General features: G+C 29.9%; 1 protein-coding gene across 1 annotated transcript in view; it reads right to left on the bottom strand.

The window, feature by feature from the left end:
• Window positions 1–9,893: 9,893 nt before the first annotated feature.
• LOC129216924 (nuclear pore glycoprotein p62-like) overlaps window positions 9,894–27,639 on the bottom strand; it is a 37,256-nt gene continuing 19,510 nt past the window's right edge. The window contains exons 5-10 of the mRNA XM_054851141.1: window positions 23,748–23,952; window positions 17,607–17,766; window positions 14,222–14,406; window positions 13,243–13,354; window positions 13,093–13,159; window positions 9,894–10,121 (exon numbers count right to left, since the gene is read on the bottom strand). Coding sequence (XP_054707116.1) covers window positions 10,033–10,121; window positions 13,093–13,159; window positions 13,243–13,354; window positions 14,222–14,406; window positions 17,607–17,766; window positions 23,748–23,952 — 818 coding nt within the window. The 3' untranslated portion in view covers window positions 9,894–10,032. The remainder of the gene's footprint in view (window positions 10,122–13,092; window positions 13,160–13,242; window positions 13,355–14,221; window positions 14,407–17,606; window positions 17,767–23,747; window positions 23,953–27,639) is intronic.

The following is a 27,639-nucleotide window of genomic DNA, read 5'->3' as shown; positions in this document are numbered from 1 at the left end:
GTTTAATTTCATTAATTAACAAAGAAATTAATTTCGAAACCATGACAACATTGAACTTACTCGGGTTTCGTGGAAAATTGCTCTTGTGTTTGAAATTTCAATCTTTTTGCATCCTGCAAATATTTAAATATTTTGGCTAATCAAATGTTGGTTTCGCATATGCTACCTTAGATTAGTATATTTTTTGTTTAATTTTAATAAAAAACAAATAAATTTATTTCATGGGAAACATGCCACGTCGAACGAGCTCAGACTTTGCGAAAAATTGCTTCTCGTGTTTGAAATTTCAATCTTTTTGCATCTTGCAAATATTTAAATATATTCACTAATCGGATGTTATTTTCATATTTGCTACCGTAGATTAGCATATTTTACGTTTAATTTCAGTAAAATATAAGTTTATTTTATGGGAAACATGACAACATTAAACTTAATTCGCGAAAATTTGCTTCCCTTGTTTGAGATTTCAATCCTTTTGCATTTTGTAAATATTTTTATGTTTTTGGCAATTAGTAGTTATTTTGATACTGCTACATCAGATTAGCTTATTTTATTTTTTATTTTAATAACTAAAGAGTTAAAGAATTTATTACCTTGGTCTTGTTTAATTATTTGCTTATTTGTTTTTGCAATTTTGAATGATTATCTTTACCTAATTTTTGGTCATAACAGATTTAAAAAAAAAAAATTAAATTTCAGCAGTTGAGCACCTAACAAATTAACTTAAAGTTTGTATTTTAAATATAAAGTTGATTTATATAATTTTATTTATAAGTACATCATTTTTTTATGTCTGCTAAAATAAATAAGGTGTATAACAGGGGTGGTTGTGTTATGATTATTCACATGAAATCCAGTAGTGCTCGTTTTTATGCTTTTACCTCCCTATATCTCCAATTTTCCCCTTTTCCTCAAATGTTCAAAATTACTACTTTATTAAGGTTGTGGGTACTTGGAGCTTACTGAAAGAGGGCTTTAATCAGCAAAGGGGTAGATAGCTTAAGGAGGGTCATTCATCTTCATTTGGATCTAATAAATTGACCAGTACCAGCCTAGCTAAGCCCAGTGCCTGTTGCTGGGAGGCACTGGGCATGGTATTTCTATGCAGAATATTTTGACTTAATAAACTATTTTATGAATTGTATGCATAGCAAAAGTTATTGTTGTACATATGTATATACAAGTAATAGGGTCTTAGTTTTAAAAATTATTCCCCCCCCCCCCTCGCTCCATTTTGCTCTTTGAAACTTTCAGGTAATTTTTTATGAACTCACAAATTACAATTACACCTGAATATTATTGCCTTTCTAAATTTAAATTCTAATTTCAACAATAACCCATTTTTTTCCCAAAATAAAACTACTTTTGTTATAATATATGTCAACTTCTTGTGAATCTTTTCAATTTCGAAATATGGCTCTATAAATCTGAACTTGCACATTTATTGTCTATTGCAAGTTAATCAGTGAAAGCTGAATAGGCTCAAGTTTGCATTCAGAGTATTTATCACTACTTAAGCTGCTTTTGTATATTTTGAGGTGTAGAGACTGGACTGTGGACTTTCATAAACTTTTCTTACTTCCTAATTTTTAAATTTACTCGAGGACAATTGAAATGCCTTATTGGCTGAACAGCTAATAAATACATATGAATAATTGATTTGCATACTTATAAATGATTTGCAAACATAATATTTTTTGAACTTAATAGTGCAAACTGAAATAACTTGCTGGGTAGTGTTTTTGTCCTAACCGCCCTTATATTGTAATAAACCACTGTATAGATATTGGAAATAAATGTTGAAATCGGGGGGGGGGGGGGGGAGTGACTTCAAAAACTCCTCTCTGGCAGTGCCATTGAACTTGGGTATTTTAGTTTCTTCCCATAAAAGTTAAAAGCACTTATGAAAGGTTTTTTTTTTAAAGTATTAATTTGCTGATTCTAGAAAATATACAAAACTCTGACTGCTGCAACCTTTGAAAAACCTCAAAATTAAACCTCTTGGTATCTGCTTCTCTTTATGACCAAACTTTTCAAACATTTTCAGAAAAACTTTCAACGCAGTAGATCTTTCATCAAAGCGTCTCTCGTTGTGGAAAAAGCAATTTTTTTCCCTATACTTTTTTGTATTATTGCCTTATTTCTATGTGTTTGTAGTAAATGAAATCTGCATACAATATTTTTAGTACAAATTTATGATATTGCCTTGAAAACAAAATTTTTTACCTTGAAAAGTACTTGAAAAGTGCTTGAATTTTTTTCTGACTAAAGGGTATGAACCCTGAACAAGCAAAAGAATCCGAAGTAAGATTTTTTAAAATATTTAATACTTCAGCAGAATACCTTCTGTTGCAGTGTTAAAAATAAAGAATAATTAAACAGTTTTTAATTTGTAGGATTTAAAGGGGAAAAAAACAGATTTTGAGGTCAAAAATAAAATAAAATTTATTTTATGCAGAAGAAATCAACTACTTAAGAACAAAATTTAAGAATACTTTATTGAATAACATACAAGAAAAGGCACTTATTGAATTAACTCTCGCTTATGTCTTTTAAAATAATCTTAATAGTGTCCATGAAATATTTTTTCACTTTCTGTTTTTTTGAGTCTCATATAGCTCTGAAACACTTTCCAATCTTTGCTGAAGTGTATCTAAAATTTTAAAAGTAAGCAGTTATTAAAATAGAATCAGAATCTCTTCAGAAATATCTGAGCCCCCCCCCCCCCCCTAAAATTCTGCATATGGTGCATGCCATGCTACTTAGATGCTGCAGCAAACCAAAAGCTCCCTCTTTCAATTACAAAACATGTTTCATTAGGCATGACCTTAATGAAAACTGTTCAAGCATTAAGAACATTACGCGATTTTAATATCTTTTACTTTTTTCAATATGAACAGATTGGAATTTTGTTCAAAAATTTATGGTTCATAAAGAAGGAACAATATATTTTATAATGAAACTTCCACTGAAACAATATTTTTTATTTTTGGCAAAAACTTTGTACCTCCAAAAAAAGGTGAAAATTTTTCACTTTTTTCCATGGGGCAAAGTGAAAAATGAAATTTTTTTTCGAATGAAACATTTTTTGTTTGATTTTTAAAGATATTTTTGGTTAAATGAATGAGTAAATAAAAAAAAAAAAGAAAATAAATAAACAAATAAAAAATTAATTAATTAATATACAAGAAAAAAATAAATGAGTGAATGAAACAGTGAATGAATGAATAAATAAAGGAATTATTAAATGAAAGAATGCAAATAAAATAAGTAATAAATAAATGCGCAAGTGATTTGATAAAGCACTGAATAAGTAAACGAAATGAGCTATTTCACTTTGCCCCGCATGCACCTTGAATAACGGTACAAATTGTTTTAAACACAAATAAGCCTAATATTAAACTAATAACTGAAAATTGGTAGATCTCAATTAATATTTAAAACGTTAATAACAAGAACTTTTTCATTTAATAATTATATTTGACTTACAAAAGGATTTTACAATATGAGTATCAATTTATGATAATTAATTTGTTAACATATTTTTTGATTTTCAGAAGTAACTTTATCTTGATTCGAGTAGACTACAATTGTTACAGCATAGTTTAAACATTACCAGATAGGTGGCCCAAAAAGCAGAGTAAATATTTCACCATTTCACTTTGACTCTCTATTTCTCTTTATCCCACATTCCCCTACTAACTTTAAAACACAAAACCCACTTATAGTTAGAGAATATTAGAAATCCATCTGTTTATGACAGATGCATTTAATTAAAGATGGTTATAAGAAATAACTATACTGATCACTAAAGATATCATAGCAGAAAGTTATGTATTACAAAATCCATTGGTTAGTGATTAGGCAGGTAGACAAATCGACTGTATCATCAAAGCGGTTTGTTTACGCATATATTATTAAAGTTGTTTCAATAACATTATTGTAACTATTAGGCACTAATATATATAGGAAATTCAATTAATAAATAACTTTTTTTTCATTTTACAAGTACATCATGGCAACAAAATCACTTCAAAAAATCACATAACACCATCTGAGAAAAAACACGAAATTTGGTGTATATCCAACTGTAAAGCAATAAAAAGGGACCAAATGAGCCAATTTTTACATTTGAAAAAAAAGGGGGCTTTTTTAAAAATCTCAAATTTGACATCTGAGCTTGTATGCATCTAAGGATTACAATAAAATATGCTATTTATGAAATTACCATACAAGGGTTTCATATTGCCATCTTAGTTTAGTACAAAAAAATATTTAAAGAGAAAAAAAGGAATAAAATCCATTAAAAAATGTAGTTTCTTCATCACAAAAATATTTATATGTATTTTCTTTATCAATAAACCTAACCAAAATTTCAAAAATGATATTGAGATTATATGAATGTCTTAATTTACTACTAGCTGCATTGCCCAGCCTTGCCCGGTTTACCTTGAAAATAAAAATTGTCAAGTGGCGTATATTCAACAATCAGGCTTAAATAAATAGATAAAAAAAAACATCATGCAAAATTTTCCTCCCAAACAATGACGACATTACAATACTTTAAAGAAATTAAATCGAGAAATATGGATTTAAAAAGTGTAACCATTTAAACACAAAATAAAATAAGTTTAAGAAATTAAAATTTGAAAGAAAATGGTTAACAACTTGAATGGAAATGGGATTTTTTGAACTTGATTCAAAAAGTGTTATAACTTTTTTTCCTTTGGAGTTAGGAACTTACTTTTTCAACCAAGGGTCGAGTTGGATCTGGAGTAAAAAATGTTGCTTTTTCCAATGGTGTCAAAAAGAAAACTGTGGGACAATTCCTTCACTTTTTATTGATTTATTTACTGAAGAAAGTAGTGCCTAAATTTCAGCCAAGCCCAAAAAAATTCGAGCTAAAAATGCAAATAACTCCCGTCAAAATCAAGTTAGAGCATTGGAACAAATTGCGCAGAATGCGGAAAATGCTACCTTTTCTAACGATATGTAATATTAATACGTGCAAGTAATTTTTCACCCCCATATTTGGGAATTTATGTGAAAATTGGAATAAAAAAAGAACTACTCGTCGAATTTTTTTTTAACTGGTCTGCAAACCTTTCCAGCGCTGAAAAAAAGATACTGTGAAAATTTCAGCGAAATCGGTCGGGTAGTTCTCAAGCTTTGCGCGTTCAAGCAAACAGACGCTTTTGGGAAACTTCATTTTATACTATGTAGAGATTAGAAAAAAAATTTTTTAAACAGTTTAAATACTTTTGAAATAGTGTCGCTTTCAAATAGTGTGTTCAGCTGATTTATTTTTCAAGCTGGTCAATTTGTGCAGAATTGTAATCACTTGTAAGTGGAGATTTTTTTCTTACAAAATCCTTTTGGGATGTTTTATAAGTCTAAGTTTTAACTACTGTAATTTCATCAAAAAAAAATCTGTGATAGTCCTGTGACACAGCCTGCTTGATTTGAGGGGGGAGGGAGCATTTTCTGGTCGAAGAAAGAAAAAAAGAGAATTTATTTATGAGCCATTCCATTTCAGATCAGGCAGGGCCTGTCACATGATCATTATCAATTTTTTTTTGAAAAAATTACAGTAGTTAAAACTAAGAGACATATGAACTATCCCAAAAGGATTTTGCAAGAAAATTTTTTTTTCTTCAGTTACAGCCTGCTAAAATCAGGGTTCATACTCTATTTGGATGAAAAAATTCCATGACTTTTCCAAGACTTTTTCATGACTTCAATGAAAATTTCCATGACCTCATTACACGAAGAGAATAGCACTATTTAATCTCAAACTTGGCAATATTTGGAAATGAGCATTAGGAAAATGTTTATATGAATGCCACAGCCTCATTGAAGTACTTACTCGTAATGGAAAAAATATAAGTGCACACTTAAAAAACTATTCTTATTTGTCTTCAACATATAAATTTTCGTAAAGTAAAAATGCAGTGAAACAAATATGATGATGCTTAAATGTTTTCTTAAACAAGAAGTTCTGTCTAGAGCTAGACGAGCCTACTTTCCCGTATACCCATACTACTTTCTAGTACCTGATCAATATACTCAAAAATAGCTAAAATCGCGAATTTTTTCAAACATATTTTTAAAATTCTTTAAGCTGGTGATTTCTAGGAATAAAATATTCCTCACTCATCTAAAAAAAATCGATGCGTAAAAAAAAAAAAAAAAAAAAGCAGCAGCAATTTTTAAACAAAGCAGCTAATACATTTTTTTCCAATAAAAAAAATCTTTAACAGCTTTCAAAACGAAAAAATTATAATTAAAATTCATAAGCTCATTAAAATAAATACATCATATCAAAATAATAAAAATATCGTTTCTTTTTCCCCTGTTGCCAAAAATAATTTTTTAAATAAATTAATTCACTTACCAAAATAAATAAAAACAATAAAATGTCAACTTAAAGCAATAATTTTCATTGTCAAAAAAAAAAAAAAAAAAAAAACGTCTGCGCATATCTTTATGTAGAAACATAAATGACTTCGAGTTTATTCGCTGAAAACTGAATACCTAAATTAAAACTTTAGCGTAAAAATAAAAACAAGTCAAATCAACAATAATTATTTCACAGTCAAAACCATAGCTGTGGAGTCAGAGTCAATCTCATTTTGAGATAAAGGAGTCGGAGTCGAATATCTAAGAATCGGAGTCTTTTGTCCTCCGTGTATAAATTTTTGCCAAGGCTACGAAGTCAGAGTCGAAGTCGGGGAGTCGGAGTCCGATTAATTGTCGGGCACAGGAGTCGGAGTCGGAGTCAAGTGCCCCTAAATTCTCGGAGTTGAAGTCTGGAGTTTGGCGTCAAGAGCTATTTCCAACAAAATTTCTTTGAAGTAAATCCGCCTTCAAGTATGGAATCTACATTGACTTTCAGTTTCCCCGTAGGCGCTAATGTTAAGGGATTTGAACTGTTCAAAATTGAACGGAAAATTGTTCAAATCAAAAAGATATTTTATATACAAGTTTTTCATCAAACGCTTTTTCCTACTAAGTTTGTTTGAAGCAAATTCGCCTCACAGTTCGGAATTGCCTTGAATTTCCCCGTAGGCGCTAATGTTAAGTTTTTTTGAACTGTTCAAAATTGAACAAAAAACAGTTCAAATCAAAAAATGAAATATGGGAATGAGGTGTCCTCGCCGAGATCTTTCGAACAAAAAAAAGGTTGTTCGAATCGGACAATTCATTCAAAAGTTATTAGGGGGGGGGGGGACAGACAGACAGACAGACCGACAGACATTTTTCCCCATCTCAATACCCTACTTTCCAATTTTTAATTTTTCAATATTTATTTAATTATTTTATTTATTTTTGACTTTTTTTTGTTTTTTTGCGATATTTTTAAGATGCATTAAGCCTTCTTTCATGCTTTTTTCTTCTTTTTCTGACTTTTACTGGGAAAGTAGGCTAAAAACAGGCAGAATGATATTGAATGGGGACAAAGGTTGAATGAGTCATCACTAAGTTTCAATAAATTTGCTTCAAAAGTTTCCTTTTAGTGTCAACAGTGCCTTTAATCATCCACGTAACTTGACAGTATTTTGGTTCTTTACAGTAAAGCCACATAGTTTAGTTCTTTATGTTTCTAAACCAGATCTTTTTTGAAAAAAAATTCAGTAATGAATCAATCTTCTGCTTCAAAAGTATATTTGTTTTGTTTACTAATTTGCATATTTTCAAATGCATATAAATTAATAGGTTCAGAAATTCCAGAACACTTGAAATTCCCGACATTGAACGTAGTAGTGGGTCGCATGGATTAGTTTTGCGTGCCGTATGTTGGGCACTACTGTTTTAGAGCATTAGAATTCCTCTTTTTCTGTATTCTATCGCCTGACTTATAGATCTTTATTTTCTAAAACATCCAACAAATTAAGATAAACTCTGATAAATTTAATAATAAAGTCCTTACGTGTGATGGAATCGAACTTGCATGCAATTAAATTGCTTTTTTTTGAGTGGGCGTGGCGAAACTAAGAATGTGAAATTTTGCTACTACAGAATATGAAACATAAGAAGTGTTGAAAGTAACAAAAAATTCAAAATAAGTGATGTCCAGGCAGTAAAATCACATTGCAAAAAATGGCAAGCGGCTGTGACAGAAGTGGATGCAATGAGATTTAAAAATTCAGATTTGATTTTTGAAACGTTCAGTTTTCCACTTTTAATAGCTTTTATGTGCTTAATTAATACTTAATAGCTTAATTAATACTTAATTACTACAATGCTTTAATAGCTTAAATCACTCAAAATTTCTAATGCTCCTTTAGCTACTGTTCCTTTCTCTTTGTCCAGGACATTTTTCCATGACTTGAAAAAAAAATTCCATGACTTTCAATGAAAATTTCAATTTTCCATGACTTTTCCAGGTCTGAAATTCTGTTAATTTTTTTCCATGACTTTCCAGGATTTCCATGACCCGTACGAACCCTGTAAAATTCAGCACAAAATCCGCCATTTTGGAAAAAAAACGGCAAAACACTCCATTTGAAATGGACACTATTTCAAAAGTATTTAACCTATTTGAATAATTATTTTTGCTAAAAATAAATAAGGACCCATATATCCTCTAAACATCATTTTTGAAAACTTAGGTTTTTGAATAAAGAAAAAAATTGATTTTTGCGACAAAAAACTGCATTTTTACCGATTTTATGATTTTTTTTTCTTTATGAAAATTTTTTTTTTTACTAAACTGAGAAGGCAGTCTTAAGGCCTTATATGATAGTTTCATAACATATTTCATTGTAATCCTTAGATGCATACAGCCTTGAAAATAAAATTTTTAAAAATTAGCAATTTTCAAAGTGAGATTATTCAAAAAACCCATTTTTTAAAAATCTAAAAATTTGGCTCATTTGAACCCCATCTAATGCTTAACAAGTGGATAGACACCACATTCCGTATTTTTTTCCCATAAAATGTTTTATGATTTTTTGAAAGTGACCTTATCGCCCATGGCATGCATGTAAAATAAAAATTTCTAATAATTTCAGTCACTGAAAATCTGATCATACTAATGCCTAATAGCTACAATGATGGTGCACTTTATCAGCAAAAACTAAAATCTTACTGACTTTTAATAATGTACCAGTAACAAACCGCTTTTGATGACCCAGTCAATTTCTTTTTGTACGACTTTGTGTAATTATATAATCAGAATTAATATAATCAGAATTTCAGCGACTGAAATTATTAGACATTTTTATTTTACATGCATGCCATGGGCAATAAGGTCACTTTCAAAAAATCATTAAACATTTTATGGGAAAAAATACGCGATGCGGTGTACGTCCACTTCTTAAGCATTAGATTGGTTTAAATGAGCCAATTTTTAGATTTTTAAAAAATGTTTTTTTTTGAGTAATCTCACTTCAAAAATTGCTAATTTTTGAAAATTTTCAAAATTTCAAATTTTATTTCCGAGGCTGTATGCATCTAAGGATTATAATAAAATATGCTATGAAACTATCATATAAAGGCGTTAGACTGCCATCTCCATTTAGTAATAAAAAAACTTTTTTCATGGAGAAAAAAAATCATAAAATTGGTAAAAATGCAGTTTTTTCACCATAAAAATAATTTTTTTTCTTTATCAAAAAACCTAACTAAATTTTCAAAAACAATGTCTAGAGGATATATAAGTCCTTATTTATTTTTAGAAAAAAGAATTATTCAAATAAGTTAAATACTTTTAAAATAGCGTCCATTTCAAGTGGAGTGTTTTGCTGGATTTTGTGCAGAATCTTAGTAGGCTGTAACTGAAGGAAAAAAAATTTCTTGCAAAATCCTTTTGGCATATTTCATATGTCCCTTAGTTGTAACTACTGTAATTTTTTCAACGGCGATGGTTATATGACACTTTTCATGCCTGTCTGCCTGATTTGAAATGGAATGACTCTTATGCAAAAGAAATCAACCACTTAAAGAACAAAAATTTAAGAATATTTTATTTAATAACATACAAGAATGGGCACTTGTTGAACAAACTGATTTAAATCTTTTAAAAAAATCTTAATACTGTCCATGAAATATTTTTTCACTTTCTCTTTTTTGAGTCTCATATAACTTTGAAACACCTTCCAATCTTCGTTGAAGTGCACCTAAAATTTGAAAGGTAAGCAGTTAATAAAATGTAGTCAGAGTTTTTCAGGATTTACACACTAAAAATTAAAACATAATGATAATAAAATAAATAATTTTTTAGTTTGGGCAAAAACAATACTTTAAAATATGCATTTGCATGTCTTAGACTACTGAGAAATTATTTACGAAGTAAAGTTTCAGTTCATGTTCAGGATGTAAAATGACTGCACACATGCACCCTGATACTTCTGGCAATTCTTTGCTTTTAAAAGTGAAAGTAAAATAGAGATTAAAAAAAAAACATCAGGGTGGTCCAAAAAGGCCTTTTTTAAAAATGTTTTTCACTTTTACTGGTCCTGAAATTCCATTTGTGTAAATAATACTGCTGTGGGCAAGTAAAGGGCAGTAACTACAATTTATTTATTTATTTCTATTTTTGTCATCTGTTGTAGGTTAGCTATATTGTACAAGCTTGCTTATTTGGTTTCCTCTGGGGGAAAAAAAAGTCACAACATTTCCCTATTGTTAGTATTGAATCCGACACACATTTCTTTAATTATCTCAAAAACATATTTCTGCTTATACTGCCGTTTACCTGCCCATGGCAAAATAAATCTAATGTAAAATATAATTATTGTTAAGTTTTGATTCATAATTTTAACTTAAAGAGGTAGCTCAACATCCTTAAAATGTGCTATATATTTTTAAAAAAAAGACTATTTTTTAACTTTATTATCTGTCATAACCCGGGGTTTGCTTCCGGTTTTGAATTGTTGCCAGAAACAATGAAAAAATGAATTGTTAATAAATTTAACAAATCAGTTTCAAGGCTGAACTTAAGCAATCATGTACGGGTATATATGGGCGCTTTTAAAAGCTTTCTTTTTTTCACTGTACTTGGACAAAATTGCTTTTAAATTCGAGCATACAAACCAGAAATAATGAATGAAGATTGATGAAAAAAAAGTTATTCTTTCTTTATACACAAAACATTTATACTAAAATGAAAGTCCATACCATTTTTTTTACCTAATAAGGATAGGTAACAAGAAAACATGTTTTAACTTTAAAAAATGTTCACCTCAAATAAAGCAATATTTCTGAATATTTTATTCTATCATCTCTTACATTCGTTACTTTTCTTTTATCTTCATCTATAGACTTCCAGTAGGACCAGAATTGTTTAAAGAGAATTACTTCTGGTGTGAAGAGATGACCATGTATTTATATTAAAAACAGCGTAAATAATTCCATAATATGGTGTTGACATTCTAGAAATAACTATTTTATTTCCTTATTCCAGTAAAACAGGTGCTATTGTTTTTGCCAGAATTAATGCTTGTTGGGTCAAAGCACTTAGTTAACTAAGCCCTAGTTTGGCAGAGTTAAATTAACTGCAACATCTATAAAAAATATTTATATTTACAGAATATATTTCATGGTTTCTGATAAAACAGTGTCCATAAAAGTTTTTTTTATTTTATTGTAATTAAATTTTGTTAATGGAATCTGCAATCATATTTGAGGCAGTCAAAGGGATGAAAGTGTATATTTTAAAGTTTTGAATAAAACTCATTTAAATTTGCTGTCCTAGGTCGGCTGTCATTGAAAAGTTTTTCTAAATCATGCTATATAGCAGCAAATACCAGGGAAGAAAGTTCTATCTCTTGCCCCACGACAGAGGAGAGGTTCACATCCCATTTGTATTGGTTATCTACAAATTTTTAATTTTGGCACTTACATCCCTTTGCTTTTCATTGCCTTATTTGTGATTAGTTTGGTCTTTGTCAATACGCTATTCAGCAATGTTACAAACTTTATATGCTTTGAGTTACCTCTAAATACTATTAGAATGTTATAAATTTTGTCTCATTCATTTTTTAATACATTGAAACCAAACGGGAGGATAGGATTCCAAAAATTTTCACCTTCAAAATTTTGGACCACCATAATATACATTTAAGTCTAGAGCATCAATAGAGGACATTTCATCTGTTTCCTAGAACAAAGCTGCATCTCATTAGTTTAGCGATATTAAGTAATTTTTTTGAAAGAACCTTTAGCATTGAAATCTCTCTCTATGTATGACTGAACACCGGGTAAGATTCCTTTTTCATTGATTACTTATATGGTATGCTAATGAAGTACTTTTAACTGCCTTAAAAAAGGTATCAATGCCTCTAAAATCTTGATTTCGACAATGAAAGCATTTTGATGCTTTCAGGCGCTTTTCAGCACTGAATGGTTTATCAATTCAACATTTCCAAACAAAAAAATTTTTTTTTTTGCTGTTGAGAAGTGTTTAGTGAAACTTATTGCGGAAAGTCAAACTGCTTGGAAAAAACTCTGATGAGGAAAAAAAATTATAAGTAAAAAAAAATGGACCATTGTGCCCCACCTCCCTTATGGCAAGTTTTATTTTAATTAGAATGGCATCATGTACAAAAAAAAAGTTGAAAAAACATTCATACTAGATGATCTGAATTAATCTCGTTCTAACTGTTTTAATTTATTTTCTTAGAAATTAATTAAAAACTATTCAATTTCTTTATATTAAAACTATTATTGGTTTGTAAATTGTTTAACTGATCTATGTTTAAGATTATTTAAAAACATTTTTTTAACTACTGATAAATGATATTCTAAAGACTATATATTTTTCTAATAATATAATAGTAATATGTAGTTGACAGCAATAAAACAATATAACTTATCTGTTAAAAAATAAAAATCTTTAATTTATGTCAAACTGAGAGTTTTAGTTAACTGATCCTTTTCTAACAACATTTTACTGTTTTGAAAAGCGAAATAGAATCTTACCTAAGAATAGGGGTAAGGGATTTGAAAAATCTTGTGTACTGTTACATGGGGATAAAGGGTGGGGGGGGGGGGTCAAAATTGCCAAAATCATCCTTAAGTAATTAATAAATGGCCCCTTAGGTCCTTTCATTTGAATGTGATAAACCCTGATTTTATCAAGGAACTTACCAGTATTTTGATCAACCCACTGCAAAGCGTCCATATGTGCATTGAGAATTTTTGCAACTTGTTGAACCTAAAAATAAATAAATAAATAAATAAACATACCATATGTAAATAAAACCTCCTATGAATATATATTCATAAAACAATACTTACAGGATCATTATTATCTTGAGATTTGTTAGCAGTATTGACATGTTCAATAATTTCTTTAATATCTTCAGACATTCGTTTCAATTGTGCATCAATACTTTCAGCAAGATGATAACTAGGAGAAAAATTTTGAAGCACTTAGTTTACAAACATCATCAAAAGTCATTACGTATACTCAAAGGCATGCACTAAGCTTTAGAAATATCACTATATTAAGACTAAAACATGAGGGTTTTAGATACCCCCTGATGGAAAACTTCCAAGAATTAAGAACTCTTTTTAAGGAAGCTGAGGTTGGAACTAGTGAATCTAAAATGCAAAGTTTTTAGAGGTTTTTTTTATTAACAACGCTCATTTTTATAAAAGACTATTTCTCAAGTTACTGTCTTTCTCCTAGTATCACCCAGTTACCCTTTTAAATTGTTGCCAAAAATAATGAAAAATAATATTAATTGTAAAGTTAAAAAACTAAATTCAAGGCTGAAGGTAAGCAAGTATATATTTGGATTTTGGGCTTGTAAATCATTTCTAATACAGGCTTTTGAAGCTGAAAACTTTATTCGTCAAAGTCAATAGAATCTGCGAATGAATTGCCATTGAAAAGAAATTTTATCACCTCACGAATATCTTTCAAGCCAATGGCTTTTCAAAGCAAGAAATTAAAAGAGTTTTCCATCCCAAGATTGAAAGACAGCACACTTAAGAAGAACCAGTCAAGTTTACAGCCTACCACCTCCATGTTGAGGACCTCACTGATAGAATTGAAAGGCTTCTATGCAGACAAAACATCAAGACTCTTTTAAAGCCCACTCACCGAATCAGCGACCTACTATTATCAGTGATATATAATTTGAGCTCATTTAACTGCTCGTAACTCTTTTTTACACTTGATTAAAACATTTATTCTAACAACATAATTGATGAGCAACTCATTTGATCTGATTGTTGACAAAATACTTTTCTTCTTTTTATATGTACTTACGTATGTTCTCTTTCTAAATCTGCATGTTGTTGAACATGGATATTTGGTGTTGATTCAATACTTTTCTCTAGAGGTGTTAATAAATCTTCCAATTCTGATTGCTGTGCAAGAATGAAATCCAATTCCAAGTCAAGCCGCTGCTGATCTAATTTCACTCTTTCAACAGCATCGTTTAGTACAGTTATCTATAAAACATTTAGACTGATTTTTAAAAATAATTAAACAAAAAACTGATGTAATATTGAATTATAATAGATATCTGAAAGATGTAGGAGAATGTAGGGCAAAGTGAAATGGTAAAATATTTTCAGTTTGCAGTACCACAGGGTTCGTACGCTCCGGGAATTCCGGGAAAACCGGGAATTGTCAGGGAAAATGACACTGTCAAAAATGTCAGGGAAAAGTCAGGGAGTTTTCAAATTTTGTCCTCCAAAAAATTTTTTTTTCCCAAGGAATTAAGTACCATGAGATCTAATCTTCGTTTTTGTTGTGATTTTATGAAAAAATTGTAAATTTTTATCTAAACCGACGCTGGCACTTAAAAACTGCAATCGAAAAATGAACGTTTTTTTTTCACAACGCAAAAATGCGCCAAAAGAGCGAAGATTTTCTTACATGGAGTCAGTGAGGGTAACGCATTTCTTTCTACTACCTAAAGTTTTAGATGGGTTGCCACAACTTTCTGTTCGTTTCTGGGTTCGTACGCTCCAGGAAAACCTGGAATCATCAGGAAAAATTACATAGTCAAAAATGTCAGGGGATTTTTTCAAATGTGTCCCCAAAATTTTTCTTTTCTCAATTTTTCCCAGGGAATTTTGTTTTATGAGATCTAATCTTCATTTTTATCGATGCATTTTAAAAAAATTGTAACAATTTTAAAGCATTGAAAAAAGTGGCGACCCAAAAAATCTTCAGCAGCCGCCATTTTTGGCTCTCAGTAGTTCCCAAGGAAAAAAAAAATGAGGTGAACAGGAATTATGCACAAACTCAACAGGAGAGAAGACAATTTACTGCTTCGGAAGCACAACCTGTAGATGAGAGGGTCGATCGGGGAAAATCTTTTTTTTTTTTTGATCGGAAAATCATTTCAGCTATGTGTGAAACGTAGTCGCCATCTTTGGTCATTCACAAGATGGAAGTAGATACAATCCTAAAATGCCTAAGTTTCTAAAAACAAAGCAGAATTGGATGTTTTCTTTAATTGAAAACTGATGAAAATAACAAAAAATGATCTGCAAATTGTTTTTCTATTATTATTTAAAATAATTTTCTTGAAAAATGAAAAACTTTGTTCTTAAAACAGAAGGATAAGATTATATCCTCACTGCCTTGGACGCGAATGTGATAAAAACTTTTCAATGAATTGTAGTTTCATGAACATTTATTATTTTTTAATTGTCTTCACGCGACAAATTAAAAAAGTTATTTATTATTTTTGGGCATAGCCGCCATATTTGGTCATTCCCAAGATGGAAATACACAAGACTTTTTAAGTGCCTAAGTTCCCGAAAACGGCATTGGATGTTAATTGCAATGCAAACTATTGAAAACAGCACAAATTGTGCCTTTTTTCCGGATAATTTGTAATTATTTTCTGGAATAATGCAAAATTTAATCTTCATAACTTTTTTTGTTTTAATTGATTTATACTCTTATGTGCTAAATACTGACTATTTTGCTTTTATTGTAGTTTTTTAAGGATTATCAATTATTTATTACTACTTTTATACTACAAATCCAAAAATCTACTTATTATTTTAAATTTTTCACTTTGTCGCCATATTTGATCGTTTGCACATTGGAAGTAGACTTAAACTTCCAGAAACAGAATTGGATGTTTTTATCAATGTGAACTATTGAAAATAACATTAAAATGTGCAAAAAGTTATGAATTTTTGAAAATTAACTATCACTTTCTGGAAAAGAAAATTTGAAATTTTAATGTAAGCGTCCTTTAATATGTGAAAAAAAAAAAAAAAAAGATTATTGGCATTGGCCTATGATCGGCGGATGTTGATATTTGTTACTATGCATTACATGGTATGCCGATCGATGCAACACAAGTTAATCATATTTATACTGAAATTTAGCTTTGCATTTTGCTCAATATGTTTTGTGTAACCTTCTAATAAGAAAATAAAAAGAAGTATTGTAAACCAAACGCGGATGCTAAAAGGTTGCTGCAGGACTACAGCAAAATGCTATAATATTACACATGACATCAAAGAAACGCTAAAATAAGTTGAAAGTACTCTGTTTTCAACAAATAGTAAACAATTTTGAACAAAATGTTTGAAAAAAACTTAAAATATTAACAGAGAAAACAAAGGAAAAAAAAATCCAAGTTTTTCTTTTTTTTTAAATCTAAGGGGAGAAGTTTCAGTTCTTCTGCATCTCTACTTTAAACAATTTTAATTATTTTGAAAATGTTACTATTTAAACTTAAATTTTGAATGAAGCGAATAACCTGGAATTTTCTAAAAAACAACCTGGAAAACCTGGAAAAGTCAGGGAACTTTTTTTAACCAAAAGTGTATGAACCCTGTACCACCAATCTAACAATATTTTAACAATGTTTTTAAACATATAGTTGATTGCAAGCAAAAATGAAATTTCTCTAAAGATGAAAGTATATAATTAAACAACTTCAAAAGTCAATAGCCATATTGTAATAGTATGTGGTTCATTAAAAATAATTTTTGTAAAAAACACTAATAAAGTTCTTGTAATTAGTATTCATTAATATTAATTCAAATCTAAAGATGCCCAGTGCAGTACATAGTAACAGGCATGTTTAGTCTTCAAATGTTTAGTTTATCTTGCATTTACTTATTTATTTTTTCAACTATTTACCTTATCTTTCATTCATTAATTTATTTTCTCATTCATACACTATTTTATTCACTCAATTATTTTTTCTTATTCATTCATTTATTGTGCAATTATTTATTTATTTAGTAATTCTTTCATTTCTTGAAAACAATTAAAAAAATGTTCTTCCCTTTGTCCCATACCAAAAAAAAGTGGAAACTTCCCACTTTTTTTTTTTTTTTGAAAATGCAAATTTACTGCCAAAAACAAAAATATTTCAATGCAAAAAAAAAAAAAAAAAAAAGTTTTTTTTTTTTTTTTTGAAGCACATTATTTTTAAATATGTAATGTAATTTTCAAAACAAATTTTCAATTAGTTCATTTTGAAAAAACGTAAGTTAATTAACTACTTCACTTTGCCCCACATTCCCCAACTTGTTTGAAAAAAGATACTTAAAAGAATAAATTGAAAAAAAAAAAAAAAACTTCCGAAAACTTTTAAAACACCATTCAAAACCAATTGAAATTTTTTTTTTCAAAAAGCAAATTCAAAAACTAAAAATAAATTGTATACCTTTTCGCCGTTTGTAACTAACAATCGATCCCATGCATTAACTTGAGTAGCTTGATTTAAAAATACTTTTTCCTGTTCTTCTAATTCGATTTTCCATTTATTTATATTATCTTCCAATTGTCTGAAGTTTATAGTAGCAGGAGAAGCAGTGCTAGAAGTTCTGTAACACAAAATTAGTTTACTATGAAGCACAATTTAAAAATTGCAACACTTTTATGGAAAATTTTATCTAGTTTATAAGGTTCAAGACGATTGTAATCCATAATAAAAAGATTCATCATCATTTCAACTAAATAACGAAACTATACAGTACAAATAGACTGCCATTATTTTTCAAATACAATCTGCTCAAACTTTACATTTTCTGATTGCAGAAATATAGCTGCGAAAATACTACACAACACCTTTGAGAGGTGTTAAATTAGGTTTGAAGGGGCGAAATATGTACAAAAACATTTACGAGGACAACTCCGTAGAAAATGTGAACTTTCTTCATATGAAATGGAAGATGGCAGGGAAAAACAGACATGTACTATCAGGGGTCTGGCCAGAGGATATTTGGGTCCGTTAACGGACCCTTCACAAAAATCCGATCAACCAAAACGGACCTTTCACAAAATCCCGATCAAACAAAACGGACCTTTCACAAAATCCCGATCAAACAAGATCGGATCTGTCACAAATTGTTTATTGAAAGAGCAAATCTGAAAGCAAAATAACGCATATTTCTGTGTATAAACCGATAATTTTTGGAACCTTTTTTTAAGTCAAATTGGAGGGATCAGCTTATGGGGCATTCCACGGTATTTTGAAAATTATGTAGAGTCCATAACGTGATCTTTTATTGCCATAACTTTTTAATTTACCGTTTGATTTGCAAATTATTTTAATTTGAGCTGGTGTGTTGGTAGGAAAAGATCAAAATAAAATAATATGCTAATCAAACAGTAAACTAAAAAGTTATGGCAAAAAAGGTCATGTTACGGACTCTACAAAAATGTCCGAAATACCTTGGAATGCCCCATATACAAAATCGGCTAATTTTGAAAAAAAAAAAAAAAAAAATCGCCACTCTTGCGATGCTCCTGCAAGAGATAAATAATTGCTACTGCCAAATAAATATAATGGTTGTTTGTTTTATCACAGCTAATTAGCAGCGGTGTTGTTGTAAACTTTTTTGAAAAGGCATTAGCAAGCACTTTTCTCCGCTCATGATTTAATAAACAATAGTAATATATATCTGCGAAATGAACTTAGAACAGCAAAGGGATAGTAAGGGTGAGGAAAAAATATGATCGCTTCAGATAGGGTTACCAACTTCAAAGCTATCACCACTTAGGGTCTGGCTTGAACTTTTATAATGGCTTGATTAGAAAATATTCTCATCATTTTGTTGGCTTGTCAATATTTGCGTTTTTACGGGTGCGGTGCGATGTTTAACTGTTATTTTGGGAGAAAATTATATGGGTTTTGATTTTTCGATGCTAACAAGGATGATTAACTTTAAATAAACTCTTTTAATTACCGTTTTTTTTTTTCTTTAGATGTCTACATTTTGAAAAATGCAATCTTTTAACATCCGATATGAGAATCATATTTTGTTCTTCTTTCAAGCTAACTTCGCTTTATTAGGATTCAAATAAATGAAAAGTCTTTTTATTTCTGTTAGAACTCTCATTTCAAGTTTTTAAAGCAAAATTCCATTTTCTGTTATGAGTCAAAAATTAAAATGCTGAATAGATGGTTTATTTTATTATTATTATTATTATTATTTTGGGGGGGGGGGGGGGGGTCAACTGTGTCCAGATATTAATGATATGTTATCATAGGACTCTAAAATGCAATTTTAAAATAATTTTATCAAAAATATTTCTTTAACAAGCCGTTTTTATACTTTTGATGCCTTCACTTTGAGAATTGCGATCTCTTTGCATCCGCTATGGGAATCCGATTTTTCGAATTTTTGATGATTATTACGCTTTGTTAAGAGGTAAACAATTGAAATATCTTTTTATTTTTGTTAAAATCACGGAATTTATAAGTTTTAAACGAAATTCTGTGCTTTTTAAGAGTGTCTTGGGTCAAAAAGTTGAATGCTGAACCCTATTCTGAATTTTGTTTTATTTATTTATATTTTTGTTACAATTATTTTAAATACTGTACAGAAATATATCTGGTATAATTTAACATAATGCAGAATGGTAGATAAATATTGATACTTGAAAGAGCGATGCTCCCCCCCCCCCCCCCCCCCCGCCAAATATCAGAAAAAAATCCAGAATGATTTTCTCGTCATAGAAGAGAAAAAAGTTTAATTGATGCAGTTTGTGCCATCTCCAAATTCTAAAATTTCGTTTTAACAAAAAAAAAAAAAAAAAAAATTTTTTTTGTGAAATTTTTTGATTTTTCACAAAATTTATTCATTTTTCACAAAATTATTTGATTTTTCACAAAAAACGGATCCTGTGAAAAATCCTGGACAGACCCCTGACTATTATTAACTTTATATTTAGAATGTTATTAATGAAACTAACATATTTACCACTTCAAAAAATGGCCAAATAAAAATATTTTCTTTGAAGAAAGTTTCCTGACTTTCTGACGATGGAGGTTACAAGCCGGGTTGCCAAATATAAAAACTACAAAAAATGAGACAGGCTTCTAAAAGGGAAAGAAGGTTCCATAAAAAAGGGAAGACGTCTGAAAGTCGGGTTTTCAGAACCTTAAGTTTAATGTTAAATTTCTCTCTCATATTCACAAAGAAAAAGGAATACACAATAAGCATATGAATACAAACTATATATTTTTTAAACTACTGTACAGTTGTCTTTCTTCATGAATATTAATCAGAAAAGTTTTAATCACAATACTCAATATTACAAACATTCGTATTTCCCCTTTTATATTAACCCTTTTCTTTTCTAAACTTGGAAGACACAACAATCATTTCTAAGGATGACTAATATTTTAGGAAAATATCAACTGCACCAGCCAAAGAGGAAATTGAAAAGGCTAAAATAATTTTGATGCTTCATTAATCAACAATTTGAATCTTTAATTGAGCAAAAATAGTATCAAATCTTATAGTTGGGACAAACTAAAATAAGTTAACATCAACAAAAAACCTTAAAATTAAACATCTTAATGAATAAAAACTGACTAGTTTTTATTGTAATGCCATAACTACTCCAATAATATTGAAAAAACCTATTTTATTAAAAATTTCATATTTGACACTTGGTTTTACTGCTGTAACACTTCATTTCAAATTCTTATGTGTCTTCAAGTTATGGTAAATTTCACTGACATATATTTGTTGAATTGATTGCTACAATTTGTTCTTCTATTACTAACTGAACAGAACACTAACATTGCCATCTAGAACAGAAAGACATTATGCTTCAAACCAGTGATGCCCAACCTTTTTTTTTACTTGCAGGGCGCACCCTATACTAAGATAAATCTTGCAAGCTAGAACACATATAAAATTAAAATGTATTTAAATCTTCTTTGATAATAATGGAAAAAAAATCAAAAAGAAAAAACTTCCAAAACAAGAATTGTTATACTACTACATGCTTAATTTATTAATGTGAAGTTTCCAACTGTTTTTTAGAAATGTATTTCTGATTATTTGGCGTCAAATTTGCAACAATGATTCATAATACTGAATGAAGATAATTGATTGTTTTGGAAGGATCCAAAAAATCCTTTTTGCAATTTGACCAAATCAATGGGCCAAATGGATCAGCTTCCCAGGCACTGCTTTAAACAATTTTTGCATTTGCTACCACCCAATATTTTTTATCACTCTTTATTTCAGATTTTGTATTTGTTTTAGCCATTTATTTCTTAAAATAAGGTCTCATTCATTATCTCTTTAATCTTCCCAATTGCTCTTAGCTAGACCACAGGATTTTGGCCTTCCCTTATCCCCCAAAGCAGAATACTACTAAAGTTGCGACGTACGTCGCAGAACAGATGCCTGAGTTGCAGAACAATTCTGTTCAAATGTGAGAGGAAAACTCAGACAAATTTTCTGCAGAAATTCCTACAGATTTCAGTGAAATTTCTGCAGAAACTGCAGATTTTCTGCAAATATCTTCCAACTCAAGATAGAATTTTGCACAAATTTTCTTTAAATTAGAAGAAAATCTAAAATTTTCGGAAATTACGATAATTCGGTGGAAAGCTCGAGAAAAATGTTGATGAGTCATCTGCAACAACTTTAGATTTACTTTGAACTTACAGAAATCTGCAGACTTAGTGCAAAATTCCATCTTGAGCTGGAAGATATTTGTAGAAAATCAGTTTCTGCAGATTTTTCAAGCGTTTTTGGTTCCCCTTTTCCTTATTATTCCCAATCGATCTTCATCCACTGCAATTCCCTCCAAAAACGTATGTTTTTTAAACATGCCAATACTGAAACACGTTCATCACCGAAAATTTCGTGTCTTTTCTGAGATTTCAATCCTTTTGCATCCTGAAAAATGTTAAAAATTTTTTGAAAGTTTTGAAGTGTTTTATTATATGCTACCCTAACTCGACTCATTTTATGTATTATTTTGGTAATTTATGCATTTGTTAACTTTACTTTAATTGCTCCTTCTTGCCATGAAAAATTGCCCAAAAAAAAAAGTTCCAAAACATAGGTTCGGATTTTTTTAAAGCTTCGTATCTTTGCTTTTTCTATGCATTTTAGAAAGCATATAAAATATTTGTGGATATTCTCAGTCGGTTAGGTTCTACAGAAATGCATAAGCAACAGTAAAGTTTAAAACACTGGAAAAAAAAAACTGTATGAAACGATTTGATTTAGGGCTCCCGATTTGTGGAAAAGGTCATGTTGGTTGCTTGTGTATACAATGCTTGATGCAGAACAATTTTGGTGAAATGATTTTACGTTGCAGAACATCGTCAAGTATTCTACTTTGGGGCCCTTATCAAATTTCCTTGGAATGCAGGACAGTTTTTCCAAATAAGGGACACTCCCTTAAAATCTAGGATGTTTAGTAACCCTGATTAAAGTGACTTTAGATAAAAACAAAATGAGACATCAATAAAAAGGTAATTTCAAATTCTATTGAAGATATTTAAGTTAAAAGCGATCACAATATGAATAATTGTCCTAATAAGCCTATTAAAAACAAAAAAAAAAGTTGATAAAAGCTCAGCTTATATAATTTTGTATTTTGCTAACTTTTCAGATTAGTAAAGGAAATGTAACTGCAATATTTAAATCACAACTTGATCTAGAGAATTTTTTATAATTTAAATAATTATATTATATTATTACAGTTATTATTTGACTTTCTTTCAGGTATAAACTTTTGAACTACTTGGGACACATTAATTCAGTGAGATGTTACGCATGGTATGTTCGAATAGAGCAACCGGCTAATATGGTGACTAACCATTTACATTCTAACAGAGTTACCGACTAGCCGATCGTATGTGAAAACATTCTATGCACACTCACTGCACTAGTCGCTGTTGTCATCAAACCAACCGACCAAGTTGCTCTATTTAAAGATATCCATACTGAAAATACTCTATACAGATGAAACTATTTTCAAAAAATTTTGCCGATGGGTTTGAAGCAATCGACAATTTAGTTTGTGTTGGAGATGGTGGTTAATGCATAAATGCTGTTTTTGGGTCTTTTTTTAATTGCTATTTTAATCAATTTTAATCAATAAACATTTCCAAACATACTTCTGTGGCTTAATATTTGATTAATCAATACAGTTAAGTTTAAAAAAATAATAATAAACAGAGCATTTAAAAAGATATTTACATTATATCGTTAGTCAAAAAAAATGTTTCACCATTTATTAAAACTGAATACTGGAAATTATATAAATGATATTTTAACTATGACCCTTATGCATAAAGCCATCTTACATATATGAGTACCCTCATAGCCACGGGTGTTCCTCTAAAGAATGAGCTCAAAACTACCTCAAACTTCACCACTTCTTCCTAAAACAAATTTAATGGCACAATAAGCGCCTTGATCCCTTCCTTGAGGGAGCACCCCTGTTTCATAACTGTTTTGGAAGAGCATAGACAATTTGATATATATCTATATATATAGAAAAATAATAATTATTTTTAATGGACAAAAAGTAGAAAACATACACAGTAGTTGTAGTACTTAAAACAGCTGAAGTAATTGCAGATGAAACAGAAGATGCTGTGGAAAGTGTGGCTGAGCCGAACATCAGAGATGGGGCTGTGGTTGTAGTTGAGGAACTAGATTTCAGGCCTTGAAATGCAAACCCAGTAGTAGTAGTAGTGGCAGCAGTGCTTGTTGTAGTCGTTAAATTTGGAACGAAAGAAAATGCTGAAAAAGAAATAAGCATTATGCATGCATTCAGATAACAAATCCTGGCAACATTAAAAATGAATATTCTGGTGACTTTCTTTCCTTCAAAAAATTTGTACTAAAAATTTTACTGTATCAATAGCAATTTTTTAAAAATTAAACAAGGTTTTCTTAATTTGGTTTAACATGGCTGGCTCACTCATCATTTTGTGATGAACAGCTTAATTTTTCAATAAAAAACCCCGATAAATAAATAATACAGATGCATAAAACTAAAAAAATAATTATAAAAAAAATATTTTTGAACATTTTAATTGATGACTAAATTACAAGCCTAACATTTTGTAAAAGGTCCAAGGAAATTTAAATACATTTCTACCTAGTTCTCAAGTCACATTTTTCAATTCCATTTTTGGTTCCCAATTACTTACAGTAGGGAATACATATAGTTTGTTAAATGACAACATTCATAAAGCTATTTTAGAAAATTGCAACATTTTCAAACAAAATTTGTAGCTAATTCAAAGCCAAAAAAACATAAACAGGGGTTAAATTCAGGGTTAGATCCTCTTAGTGAGAGGAGACTCGAACCCATAGAATATTCAAAAGATTACCATGAAAATGGGGAAATCGGCTTATTTCTTTAGACTTGCATCTAACATCAGCATTGTTATTTAACAAAACAAAAACAAGTGTATGTCTTAGATACACTCAAGTGTTGTCGATGAAGATTGATTACCTGCACAATATACACCTATTTTAGTCAAAATAATAGTTTCCAATTCAACTCTTCTGATTTTGTTAACAGCATGTATGAAGTAAAATATGCAATTTTTCTGCATCATTAATAGTAAAGAACCGAGTCTAAAATTGTTTAAAATTGTGTCAACATGTGGGAATGCTACCTGCACAATGAATTTTTAAAGAATGTAAAACTGGCAAAAGCTTTAAAAATCTACTGACTAGCTTGGGTAAGAGAACTTGCTGAAATGATGGACTGAGTGCTAACTGCATTGAGTAGTTCCAAGAAGGAACAAATTTATTTAGTTAGATATTTGTTTGCTTTGAAATGTAATATGTTGCTTATAATTAACATTAAACATATACCTCCCGAACCTGGTATCCCTTCCCTATAACATTAATTCCCAAAGTGTGGATGAATATTTTTGGAGAGTAATTTAACTTGATCTTTTAGTGCTTAAGCTATTTGATAGAAATGAACTCCTTTAAACAATACAAACACTAATGTTTTCCTTAAAAATAAATTAATACTTGATTAGCATTTGAAATGCTTATTAAGTTTTGGAACATTCAATTCAGAAAAATACAAGGGAAAAAAGTTTTAAGCATTTGTGATAAGTTGTTCAAAAAAACCTTACAGTTAATAAAAACTTAGTGTGGATTATATAAAAGGTTGAAATAGTAAAAATTAACAACTATACTGCCGTGCTAAGCACAGATGTGATATCTACAGTAGAGCTCAAAATGAGAAATTGACGATTAAAGTTTTACAACTCATTTCTTTGATTTATGACTTAATTAAATGCTCAACTTGCGGTAGTTGGTTCGTAAATAACTTATCTAAAAACCATAAAAGAGTATTTTTGTAAAAATTTTAATTTAAAATTAATAAATGTAGTTACGACAAATTTTCTTTTCAAAATCTTTTCATATACTAAGCTATTTTCACCGTAAGTGGCAATTACTAGGCATTTTTAGGGGTATCTGCACAGATACGACAAAAATAGCTTAATAAAACGTGCTCAAAGTATCATTAAATAATACTGAAAGCATCTGCTTTCTTTAGACTTAGCTGTTTCACTTTACTTTGTTAATACAAATCTAACAGAATCTACCTTCTGAAAGATACCATTTTCAAAACTCAAGACAGTTAAAACTGTAATCCATAACAAAGAAACATCTGAAGGTTTCAGAGAAATGATTGCCTCGAATCGGAGAGGTTTCGGAATTCTTCAGAAAGACTTCAGGATAATTTTAGGTAGGTTAGTGACTTTTAGTGGAAAATGTTCCTATTTTTTGTAAGAGATGGCAGAAATCGGGCGCATTAGCTACCCATTATTTTTCAGAACTTTTTAAATTGTTTTTACAGTGTTGTATAAAATGAGAAAACCATGGAAGCCACGTAATTATAGAACACAAAATTCATCAATCTCGGGCATAATTAAAAAATTAAAGTCAAGACATTGGGACCAAAACTCCATCCAAAATAAAACTGTTCATCCAAAACAAAGTAAATATTGTTTTTGCATTTGTTTTCAGTAAACATTCCCGGACAGACAGCAATATTTGCGGACCGTTAAATGTCGAGTGTTTAATACATATCACGATGCATGTCGTGGTAGCACACAATCATTGGGAGTTGACATTTTTTAATGCAGGTTTGACATAACGAGAAAGAGTATTCGTCAACTGTTTAAGATAATTTTGACGACATAATATCCGACACAATCATCATTTCTGTGGGGAAATTATATGAATTTTATGCTTGAAGATGTACTCCATAGAGATAAACAAGCACACTGATGTCCAAATCTAGATTTTAGACCAGAGATGTATAAGGAAGCTTTAGTGTTGGTTGAATATTTATGCATTTCAATTTCAAATTTGTTGTTTAGTCATTACAGTGTGCTATCACCTGACCGACTGGTCACCGACTTAGTTAACACTGATTTAAAACGAGAAAAAAGTGCAATGACACTGCCTTAGCTACAATTATTGTGAATAATGAGCCATTACTGACAGCTGAAAAGAAAAATACATAATCAGATTGTGCTGACCGTTGATGCTGAACCAAGCTATACAGTTGTCAATGAAAACAAAGCCGTAAACATTCCAACTGAATTTTTAAATTCTCTGGACTAACTAGGAATGCCACTAGACGATTTCCAGTTGAAAATTGGTTCACCAATTATCCTTTTTCACAGTTCAAACCCACCTAGATTATGCAAGGTTACACGTTTCTTCAGCAAAAGTCAACAATTTTGATGGAAAAGTTTAAAGGAGAAATTTTTGTGTTGCCACGTAATCCATTTATTGTGTCATAATTTTCAAACACATTTGGAAGGCTTCATTTTCCTATTTGTTTAGCTTTTGAAAAGACCATTAATACATCTCAAGACCAAACAATGTCTACTTTCCGTTTGGACTTGAAATATACAGGTTTCTCTCATGGGCAACTATCTATTGCCTACTCACAAGTGGGAAAGTTATCATACCTATTCATGTTAGCAAAAGACAGGTTAAGTAAGAATATTGTGCACAATAATAGAAACAATAGATTGAAGTCAATGTTATCTACCCTCAATTATAAAATTTTATTTTTATATGTTTTTAATTTAGTTAATGTATTTTGTAAAGAAGTTATTGATTACACACTATGGAGAAATCTGAGGTGAATAAAATGCAGTGTACATTCTAAAAGTGTATGTTGGTTTATGCTTAATTTTTACGTTCCAATATTTTACAATCAGTTTTGATATTTACTATCACTAAGTTATTTTGCTTTTATTTTAGGTCGAAGTCAACTTGCAAAATTTACTAAGCGTAAGTGTAGTGCTTTTGCCACAGAAAATTTAGTTAGTACTTACTAAATTCAATAAGTACTTACTTCAGTCTAATACGCCCATTATCAATCTCATACATTTTAAAATTGGCAATACAATTTTAAGCTTTATTAAAAATATT

Source organism: Uloborus diversus, chromosome 2, assembly GCF_026930045.1.
Source record: "Uloborus diversus isolate 005 chromosome 2, Udiv.v.3.1, whole genome shotgun sequence".
Classification (NCBI taxonomy): domain Eukaryota; kingdom Metazoa; phylum Arthropoda; class Arachnida; order Araneae; family Uloboridae; genus Uloborus; species Uloborus diversus.
Note: the sequence above shows the minus strand (reverse complement) of the source record. Positions and strands in the feature narration are given on the sequence as shown.